The sequence below is a fragment of the Stenella coeruleoalba genome (assembly GCF_951394435.1).
Source record: "Stenella coeruleoalba genome assembly, chromosome: 18".
Classification (NCBI taxonomy): Eukaryota; Metazoa; Chordata; class Mammalia; order Artiodactyla; family Delphinidae; genus Stenella; species Stenella coeruleoalba.
The window spans coordinates 16,356,798-16,368,206 of NC_137164.1; the positions used below are offsets into that span (position 1 = coordinate 16,356,798).

The window sequence follows — 11,409 nt, forward strand, 5'->3', positions numbered from 1 at the left end:
AGCTGCTTCCAGGACCAAAATGTGGGAACTAGGACCGACGGGTCAGCCCTCTGGGCCCGTGGTCACACAGAAGGTGCTGGCAGGGAGTTGGCTGTGACAGGGAGAGTGAGCCTGGAACTGCACCATTCAGGAGAAACAGCAAACTTCTACTCAGTCCTCTGAGTGATTATCTAGCTTGTGGGGAAATGCTGTTTTTAACACCTACTTGGAAAATACTTTTTATTATTGCAGCACTGTTGAACCTATGTGTTAAAGGACAGATTTAAGACTCTAGATTTAATACTCTCTTTTTCTTTTCAGAAAGGGTCCACTCTGTTACGTTTAACTGAATGCATAAGGGCCCTTCTCCTGTGTATGGGTGCGGCCAGGATTGATGCTTCTGGCTGGAAGGAAAGGCAGTTCAGGCAACATAGAGAGCAGAGACAGTCGGAGGCCCACCAGTATCCTCCCCTCCCCTCTTCTTCCTGCCCAGAACAAGGACGTGATGGCTGTGGTAGAGGCAGCCATTCTGTAACTCTGAGGCAACCCTGAGGATGGAGGCCAAAACCTGAGGACTGCGTAGCACACCCACACTGCCTCCTCTGGACTTTTTTTTTTTTTTCCATTAGAGGAAAACAAACCCTTACTTGAGTCATTTTTTCCTCTATTACTGGTAGTCAAATACATTTCCTAACTGAAATATGAAACGCATATACACCCTCACTCACCAAGAGGCCCCAACACTGAAGAATGAGGCAGGACTCGCCAAAAATTTAAAGAGAAAAGGAACAGCAATAAAAGGCTATCGATCCCAGTTGCACGAAGAGAAATTCCAACTCAGAGATCGCAATTAAAATAATGGAGAGGAAAACATCCCAAAGCAAATTACCCATTTCGCTGACAAGAAAGGCGCTTTATTGTGACCCAGGGGACTGCTTTGGGAGCTACAAATTGAGCAAAGGACTTCGGGCAAGTATTTTATAAAAATCATTCTTAAAGAAATGTAGCCTCTGGGCAAAACTGAAAATGGCAGCAGAGAGAGAGAGAGAGAGAGAGAGAGAGAGAGAGAGAGCGAGCGCGCGCGAGCGAGCACTTTCTCTGATTTTAGGAACGCAGAAGCTTCAGGGAGGAAATGCAAATCACTGGAGCATTATTCTCTAATTTATTACTAACGGTTCTTAATAACTAAGGGGCAATGCTGGGTCTCCAGTTGGCTGAAATGATCCGAAATTGCTTGCTGCAGTTATACTAACTAAATATAATTTGACACTAAATAACCATCCCAGATATACAGCTTTCCACACAGTCTCTCATTGCAAAGGAAAAACTAAGCCATAACATTAATAAACAGAATAATCCAATTAAGTGTCTTTCCATTTGGGAACTATTTAGAATTGAGAGCTTATCAGGATAGTGAGATAGGCCAAAACAATTCAGTGTTTACCGACTCAAAACATCAGGGCGTTTATTGTAAGAAAATTTTTTTGTTATTTTAAAATAAGTGTTTAATCAGTCTGAATGGCTCTGTAGTGATCTTCATCACTGTAAATTGTTCCTAGATATAACGCCTAATTTCCCATAAATAGATTTACTCGTAATTTAATATTCAATACAAGCACCTTTTTCTATGCTTAGAGTATGTTTATAAACATACTTTTTATTTATTTATTTTACCATATATAATCATCATCTGTGGTATCTGCCTGCAAGTGCAGAAATACACAGGAGGAAATCTGCCCAACAGAGGAACTGGGGCCACCTGATGATCCAATGAACGTACTCTGAGCTGTGAGCCCAAGGACAGCAGGTATTTGATACATGTTTGTTGAATGAATGAGTTACCTCAGCTTTGTCAGAGAAGGTATTTTCCAAGCATGCGGGTGAATAAAGCCTGGGCTAGTTCCTTCAGGCTGAATTTTCACAGGGAAAGTAGTGGCACGTCTAGCCCTCAAATCAAGGTACAATCACATTCTCCAGGAAAAGCCTCCACTTTTCTCCACTCCCCAGAGAAGCCTGTATCACATCCTTTGGCCAGGATACCTCCAGAGATTCTTTCTATTAAAGCAAGGGTTACATGGATGGCCTTCTCTACATACAGAGATGGGGCTGACCCCCAGGGGGACTCTGAAGACAAAACTGAAGAACATTTAAGCCATACTTACTGCTGGTGGAGGACATGTGGCTGTAGTCAGACCTGAAACACAAAACCTTAGTATTAGTAGGATTAGACATTATTTTTCTCTCCAAGTGATCTCTTCAAAGTTGAATTTTAAACAGTCAGTGGTAAGTAGCATTTAACTGATAACGAAATGCCCCAAATTAAAAACTCTCATGCTGCGGACTGTCTTGTGCAGAATCAAGTTATGTCTGGATTTGAAAGCACAACTTTAAAGGCATTCTAGAAATCCGGGGTCCTTCATATGGGCTCTGTGAGTCTCCCAGATGGGAGACCAGATGGGTCCCGAACCATCTAAATTTACTGGCAAATTTTTGAGTGGAAGCTTATTTTCCCGGAGAGAACGCTCAAAGTTCTCAGCAGACTCTCAAAGGGGTTCATGACTCCCACAAAAGGTTAAACCACTGCAAAAGGTTAAACCCTTGAAATGTCAGCACCACCCCTCAGGGAAATGTTTCTTTGCTGATGTAAGCAGAGGCGAGGTGGACCCTGGGGAGAAGGGACCCTGGCTGGGAGGGCTTCCACATTCAAGGCCTGGCTGACCATCAGGTAACACACAAGCACAGTGATGGCTGATTTCAGTTCCATCTAGGAAGAAATCCTGCTAGATATTGGAGTAACAGGATGTGGGCCGTGATCTGGAAAGGGAAAAGGCAGGGTTAGGGCCGGGGTGAAATAAGCCATCAGTTTGTATGCTGAAAAATCAGCCGCTGGCATTCGGCCTCTGTGAGAATGGGAATGCGGCCAAGAACGTGTCTGCTTAATCTCTGCTAAGCTTCTGCTCCACTTGTGTGGCTCTTAAACCGTCCCTCTCTGGCAACGTACATGGTATAGAAGCTATTGGTTTTCTCCCCCACAGTGTCCCCAAGTCATTCTTGGTAGGAAATTAAGCTCTCAGGCATGGAGGAGTTTATTCTACCAAGGTGGTAGTTAGGGGACATAGTTATGCAAATAAAGTGGTTAATTATGTTTAATTTTATAGATATACACTCCTTTTATTTACTTAGTCTCAGGCTGCCTTTCTTGAATTATCCAATTTTTACTCCATTGAGTTTCTTACCACATTAAAAGGATATATACAAAACTTTCTTAAAAAGTCATAAAAAGCATGCCTCTCACTAATTCAAACAACCTACATCTCCCACACAAAACCATGCACCGACTTATTGCTAGAGGAACAAAATGGAAGAAAAACAGCATGTGATTTTCTCTTTTCAAATGAAATACTTTAGTTGTCACAGAGTCACTGAATTTCAAAACTGGAAAGAATAACAACTACTCACATTTGCATATCCCTTTATATACTACAAACTGCCTCCACGGAGATCTCATCCAATTTTTTATATCATTGATTAGGAAACTAAAGTGATAGTAGCTGTAAGGAGACCAGGAGGTGAGGCTTGAACTAGGCAGGTAGAGCGGTGGTAAGGAAGGAGGTAGAAGGGAGAAGGGATTGGATAGAGCCCGGAGACATGCTGGCTAAGGGAAAAGGGAGAGGAGATGGAGGGAGAGAAAATGAGAGAGGAGAGTCAGGGACCAAGCACATTCTGAAATGCAGGATTTGTAACCCCAGTGTTGGTGCGTTAAATTCTTTCTGGAACCAGGCAGGACAATACTTAGAAATGTAACTGTACATATATGCAGTGAAAACTCAACCAACATCCACTGTGGGAGATGCAACAGCAAAACAATTCCATTACAATATGATCATCCTAAGAAGGCCAGGCTTCAAAGAAATTGCATGACAATTCCAATAAAACATTCAGTAAGAATGTGCAATCGTATTTATTTTATTTTTAAAATTCTGTCAGTATTTTCAGCTAGGATCTTCCAAATACTCTTGAAGCATATGGGTTTCGCATATGCATACATTTTAAAGATCTGCATACAGATGGATACCTATGTAGAATGAAATTTACATTCGAAACATATTCCAAGAATCTTAAAGTGCAACGGGGGTATTTTAGGGCAGGTGCTGGCATAACGGATGCCCCTGCCACGAATCTCTCCATATTTCTCATGATGGAAGGCGCCGCCCAGGTCAGGCCTGCCAAATGGTCGGTCTTCTGTCACTCTCGCCCTGCTCCAATTCCTTCCTCACGCAGCAGCCAATCTTTGCAAGGCACAAATCTGATCATGTCCCTCTCTGGATGACGTTCAAGCTCGACAGTGCACAACAGCGCACCCCTCTTTCTATGACTGATGGCCTCTGCCCAGCTCTGTAGTCTCATCCATCACCCCAACTTCCACCCCTGCCCACCATCAAAACAGAAATCAAACAGAAAGAAAAGTCACCTAAAACTTCACATTACTCTCCAGCCTCTGGTCCTGGTGACGTAATTTGTACTCAGTTGCCGTAACGATGGAGATACAATTTTAAACTGCTCTTTTCACTAAACTCCATCATAAAATGCTGCTACATGGTTTCTGTAACTATAATTTCAGATAAGGTGATGTGCTATCATTTAGTCGACCATTTCCCTTTTGTTGGCTATACGATTGTTCCCGATTGTTCACTTCTGCAAAGCACATGGTGATGAGAAATTTATAAACACAGCTTGGTATTTAATTTCCTTGGAAAAATTATCATGATGGGGAATGGGGGCTGAGTCAAGGTATGAAGACTTTTATAGTTCTTAAAATACATTCCAAATAACCCCAAAAGGTTATTTACTAGAAATAGGGCTGGTGAAAGACAAGCTGTAAAGCTTGAAAAAACTGTATGCATAAATAGGTTCAAACAATTTCAGATACTGAGTATGGTTCTCCGGAGGGATGTGTACTCCCAGCTTTTTTGGGTAGGAGGAAGCAAGCTGCAGGGTACCTGTCTTGGGAATTTTGCTTATTGGTCTCACATCCTAAGAACTTATCCAGCTGGCTCTGAATGAGACATTCAGCTTTGCCAGAATGAAGCGTGCAAGGTGAATCCACAAATTTGAGGATGAAAAATTTGTGGACACATGATACAGATGAGCAGAATAATACAAGGATTATATATACTCACATGCCTGACACAGAGTAAACGCATTTTCAAACATCACATTTATTTAGTATCTGTGCCAATAATGAACAGAAAGTAGGATGTGGTCCCTTGACTGTACTTCAGTTATACGTATAGGGGTTAAATATAAAGGGGTCTGCACTCAAGATAGTTTTCCACCGTCAGCAGCCTACTTGCCAATTTTGATATTTATAGAAAATGGATACCTTCCTAAATTCTCTTTTCCAGGGAAATCCTGGGATAAGAACTGACCTTGGCATTTCAGTAAAACACCAGCTCACTGCACCACGGACCTCATCTGTTAACTCCCAGTCCATTGAATTAGACGCCATGGTAATTTAGAGCTATCTAGCTCCACCTTGAACGCAAAGACAACAGAGTACCTAATAGATCATCTTGTCTTCTATGCAACATTTCCCCATCTAAAACTCTTTAAGCCTGTCCCCTTTAAAAATGGATTCTACCTATTCCTTTCCATCCACCTGTTTATAAACTCTAGACCTGTGAACTGTTTATCACTGAAATCACAGTGACGCATCCGTTGGAGTTCACCCAAAGATAAAGAGCATGGTGTGACCCCATGTTTTCAGAAGCTCAGTGACAGCTGCCACAGACGTGGAGATCCGCTAATGCCAGGTCAAACTTCTGAATGAAAATAATCCATCAGCTATGGTTATATTGAAAGACTGGCTTAGAGGCCAAATCTGGGAGAGAGCACTAATGCAACACCCACTGGAAAACATTCATCTTAGCCTTTTGTTTGGGTTTACAAAACACTGCCTGTCCCTCTGTTAAGAGACTCTGTTTCTTAAGACAGTTGACCATGGTCAGTAGCCAACTTGCCAGTTTCTTCTAACAGCAAGTACATAGAAGCACAAGGCTTGTTTTCAAGTGGATCTGGAAAGTGGGCGTTTCAAAATGACATCAACCGCCACAGAAGAATGCTAGTTTGCGTTCAATCTTAGCCTGTATTGCTGGGGGCGTCAGACAGCAAAGGTAGCATTTCGAGCAAAAGAAAACGTCTGAGCAGAAAACAAGAATTAGTTCCAGACCAAATAGCTCTTTGAAAGGCAACTTCACTAGGCAGGAGGTGTGCTGGAGACGCAAGCTGCGAGCTAGGCCACTAACTAGCCACGCGCCCTCTGAAACCTCCATTTCCTCATCTTCAAAATAAAAATAATGATCAGATTGAGGCATGTGCTGTACCCTTTCAGATGTTCTGAACAGTAATCAAGTTGCTTAAGGCATTTAAAAGCATCAGAGCCTCTACTGTGATGCGTAACAAAGAACATATGGTCTTGAGTGCACCTGGAGAGGTACATTTTTATTCATATAAAACTCTAAGTTTACCATTTGGAGTGTTTCATAAGAAATAATAATGTACTGAGGGTTTACTTATGCCAGGCACTGTTCTCTGGGCTTTAAGTGTCTAGACCCATTTAATCCTCACAACCACCCTATGAGGTGAGTACTAGTACTATCGTCATCCCCATCTTACAAAGGAGAAAGCTGAGGGCAGGGAGAGGGTAAGTAACTGGCTCAAGGTTCCACAATTCCTAGGTGGAGGAGCCAGAATTTGAACCCCAGCAGGCTGGCTCTGTGGACTGTAACTTTCAAAGGGATCAGCACAGTCTGTCTACTGGCAGTGGAATCCACGAAGGTTCTTGGAAGCACTTCCGATATGCTGCTGAAAGGACCAGTCATCAGCTCAAGCAACAGCCGCACATCTCCCTTGCTCCTATGTTCTGTTCACCCCAGCCTAGCAACAGTCCCTCTCCCCCAAACCCTGATGATCTCAACTACCCACTGTCTCTCTCCGCCTGCCCCCAGGTGGGTGAACACTGCTGCAGGAAAAGCAATGGCAAGGTAGACTAGTACCTTCATATGTAATCACTAATCTTGACTGGGGTCTCACTCACCATCGCCCGGAACAACAGTGTCAAGTCTCCATTCTCCTGGGGGACGGGGGGCTGCATTTGCACTGAACGGAAACCCATCTTCCCTTCTCTCCCACTGGGTGCAACAGGGATGTCCCTCCTCTTTCCAAAGCCAATCTGTCCACGTGACCTGAAGTCCACCTACCTGCACATTTTCAGAAAGCTGACATTACAGATATCCGTTTTTCTCCTGCGTAGTTATCATTCCCCATTTACAGAATCCCTTCTATGAGCATTTATTGCCCAATTCATGCCTACGTTTAAGAAATCCTTCCCTCATCCCACTCTCCCCTCCAGCTACTGTCACTTCTCACCCCTCCCTTTCCCAGACAAAGGGCTCCAGCCACCTCCTCCTCCACTACCCCTCTGCCTTTTCATCATCTCCCTTTAAAAAGAAGGGAGATGACTTCCTCATCCTGATTTGTTTCTCAACAGCACAGCTGATCTCTTTCCTTTCTTCCCTTGGCTTCTAGGATATCACCTTCTTCCTTTTTTCATTTCATGCCTAATTTTTCTCAGCCTCCTTTATCAGCTCACCCTCCTTTACCTGACATTTAAATGCTGTAGCTTTTCAAGGCTGGTCTTCAATAGTACCTGCTTCCCAGATTTGTTGAAGGATTAAATGAATTAATGAAACATGTAAGTCTTAGAATGGTACCTGGCACATAGTAAACGCCAGGCTCGTGTCTGCTATGAACTTTAGTGGATCGAATCCACTCCTAGGGCTTCAACTGCCATTTTTAGGCTGACGGTTCCCAACTGCAGTCCTCCTGTCTGACCTGCTCTCTAGGTAGATTACTCGACTGCTGACTCATCATCTTTACTTGGCTGTCTCCCAATACTTCAAACGCAGCATGATGAACATGAAACTTACACCCTGCCCAAACGTGGTTTGGAGGGGATCACAGGCTACTCTGAGAATCTGATGAAAAACGGTATCTTAGAAAACTTCACAAAGCCCATCATTCTGCATGCAACTTAAAGCAATTCATGCACCCAAATTAAGGCTCCCTGTCTGAGTGGATGTGTCACTTGAGCTGACTCTTGAAAGAAGAGTAGAGTTTCACCTGGCAGACAGGCGTGCCAGGTGGAGAAGGGCCTAGGGGCAAAGAGGGCGGCTTGACACAGGTGAGGAATTGGAAAAAACCCAGCTGATGTGGTTATATACAGGGTGCAGGGACGAGCCTGCCAAGTGACAAGGCCAGAGAGAGAGAGGGGTGGGGACCCCACGAACACTGGGGCTTGTAGGCCACGCTAAACCCTTCACGCTTTATAGATGACAGAACCACTAAAAGTTTGCAAGGCAGAGAGACATGATCCGATTTGCGTTTTTAAAAATAATGATAACACACACATACGGAGCAAGCTTTCTTCATGCTTTCTACACAATCTCGACAGGTAGCTGTATGGAAGCTGGAGAGGGTAAGAGGTGGCAAGCTCTGGAAAAGCAGGGAAACTGAACGGTTTTTTAATACGTAATCTCAGCTTTAAGGGATATATGAATATGCAGCAAATACAAGACTGAGAAGCATTCACTGAAACCATCTCATTTAAATGCACGCCACTTGACCTTTAGCTTAAGAATGCTACGGAGGCAATAAGAATTCTTCAAACAATTCTGTCCTGTTAACTTACACACTTAGAGACAGCGAGGCGTCAGCAGCTCAGCACGCCCCTCCCAGGAGCCCCGACAGCTGTCATGCTGTTCGTTGGGATCCTGGGGTGATGACACTCCCGGGTCAGGGCTTTCTCTCCGTTTCTCCGAGAGAGCCCTGGCATAAAAGATCCGTTTCAGGTGAGCTCTGCACATTGAAAACCAATGGACCCGCCGGTGCTTTATTTAACCCAGCTGAAAATGACCCGATTACTTTTGTTTTGTTTCTTCTACTCATGTTCAGCTAACTGGGGCGGGGCGGGGGTAGGTGGGGGAAGCCAAGGATCTTCAATTAAAGTTGATAAATGCCCCACATACAAAGCGTGGGAGAAAGCACAGGAGTTCAGTATTTGGAGTCAGGTTACAACACTGCAGTGTAACAGGGTTCTGTAGCGAACCATCAATGATCACAAGTGCGGATAACAGGGAAAGCCCATTGCAGGGTAATTGTTTGGGGGCAGTAAACTCCTGGATTTCGGTTCCAGTGGATAGAGGCTGTAAGGAAGGGTGGGGTTGGGCAGGCGGGGGGGGGGGGGGGCTGCCTAGGGAGCCTTTCTCCGGGTCAGGTGTGACCCTAGGTCTATTCTGGGCCTGGACTCTCTTCCTGTCCTCTCAGGGTTGCCAAATCCTTAGATCTATGTCTAAATCTCCCCAGCCTTCTTGGAATGAGGATTTCTGTGTTCTGGGCAGCTCCAGCCCTCCCCCTGGGTTACTGCAGATAGGCAAAGACACCCTTTCCTTCTGGGTCGGTACCCGCATCCTGGATGTAGTGCTGACTCTGCACCGGGAAGTCCTCTAGAGACAGGGGCTGGGCGGAAGGCTTTACAATGACGTTCGTCTCCTAAAAGACATTCAGTCTTTTGTCCCACTCAGGAAAACAGTGTTGCTCGGAGAGGGTTAATTAGTCTCCAAAGGTTTGGACTAATTGTTTGAGTCCGCCGAAGAGAAGAGGACATTTTTAAAAATAAGCAAGGCTAGATCATAGCACAATCTTCATCCCACCTGTGCCCAAGGCAAGCGGCTCCAGCTGGGACAGGTGCGCTCAGAAGTGAGGAAGCTCGGCGGGGCAGTGGAGGAGCTGGGGATGGCGTCTTGGCAAGCACAATAAAGCCATAAAATGAAAAACGCCATCCTCTTAGAAGACTTCTGAAAGACTCTTAGGTCTCACGTGTCCTACCCGCTTTACCTTTTCTCCCCACCCCCAGACCCCCATCCTGGACTCCAGGGGGTTCCGGAGCAACAATAAGAAAGTCCTCGCGGAAGGTGGAAACAAGTGCAAGAGCATCCCTTGTCTCTCTAACGGTGATACCGGGGGACACTGCATTTGCCCGGCACTCCGCATCAGCTCAGTGATGACGGAGGGCAAGAGGGTCGGGGGTGGTGTGGGCTGCGTGGGGTTACTCTGAACCTTGAGTCCTTCCACTTTTCTGCCCTCCAGGGTGGGGCCCGCCCTGACCGGGGAAGCCACGGACCCCGCCGCTCTGCCCTCAGGGCCGGCCCAGCAAAGAGCGGGCTCGCCACAGCCCCTCCGGTTTCCCCAGGGGACCCGGCAGGAGAAACGGTCCCCGCAGCCGCGTCCCGCCGAAGCGACTCCGGCGCGGGGTCCAGGAAGGTCCCGGGCCGGGAAGAGCCGCCGCGCAACTCGGAGAGTGGCCCCCGCCCACTGCCCGGCCCGCGCCGCTCACCCTCCGGTCTCTGCGCCCGAGTCCACGCAGTCATCCTCCTCGCCGCTACCCGCCTTGGGGTCCATGGCGCGTTCCCCGCCGCGCTCCGCTCGCGGGCGCCGGCGTGACCCGGGACGCGCTCCCTCCGGGCCGCCCAGCGCAGCCCGGACCAGCCCGAGCTGGCTGGGCTCCCTCTGAGCGTCTCACGGCCCGGGATCCGGCAAACAACTCAGGAGCCACCCCGCGCCGCGCCCTCTCCTGGCCGCGCCCAGCCAGGCCCCCGGGGCTGCTCCCGCCCCGCCCCTCGCCGCTCGGCCGTGCAAGCGTGTGCGCGCGCAAGAGGGTGAGTGCACGGAGCGCGTGTGCGCGCGGGGGTGTGCACGTGAGCCAGGGTATGTGCGTACGCAAGAGGGCGTGTGCACGCGGTGTGAGCGCGCGCGGGGGGATGTGTGCAGAATATGTGCGCGCGCAAGAGGGTGTGTGCTCCGGCTGTGAGTCTGTGCGCGAGCTCGCGTGAGCCCGCGTGTTGCACGCCTATGAGTGATGTGAATGCATGAGTGGGCGAGGTCTGTGTGGTCGTGCGCACTTGTCTTTGTGGTTCGCTGTGGGTTGGTATGTATTTGTATGTGCACGCTTCTGGGTGTCTGCTGACCGCGTGTTCCCGTCTGTGCTTTGTGACCGCGTGTGATGTGTGAGTGAGCCGTCCCTCTCCCCTGGGCCCACAGTCCCAGAATTCAGAATCCTAGGGATTGCCCGGAGGTTCCTCAGCCCCAGCGTCGCGAGTCCCACCGAGAAACCCCCGGCCGCACGGTGAAAGCAAGGAGGAATCAGTTCTACTTCTGGACCAGTTAGAACATCTAGGTGTTTTCGTACAGTTCCCTCAGAATTGCCAACAGTGAATTCATTATCACCTTTCTTAGCACAGGTCTGAGTGGCTTCCCACCACCAACGTGCCAGTTTACAATTGGTGTCATGCATTCTTTTGCTAGTTAAAAAAA

General features: G+C 47.2%; 1 protein-coding gene across 1 annotated transcript in view; it reads right to left on the minus strand.

The window, feature by feature from the left end:
• FAM124A (family with sequence similarity 124 member A) overlaps window positions 1-10,667 on the minus strand; it is a 106,409-nt gene extending 95,742 nt beyond the window's left edge. The window contains exons 1-2 of the mRNA XM_079902967.1: window positions 10,433-10,667; window positions 2,142-2,173 (exon numbers count right to left, since the gene is read on the minus strand). Coding sequence (XP_079759093.1) covers window positions 2,142-2,173; window positions 10,433-10,497 — 97 coding nt within the window. The 5' untranslated portion in view covers window positions 10,498-10,667. The remainder of the gene's footprint in view (window positions 1-2,141; window positions 2,174-10,432) is intronic.
• Window positions 10,668-11,409: the final 742 nt, after the last annotated feature.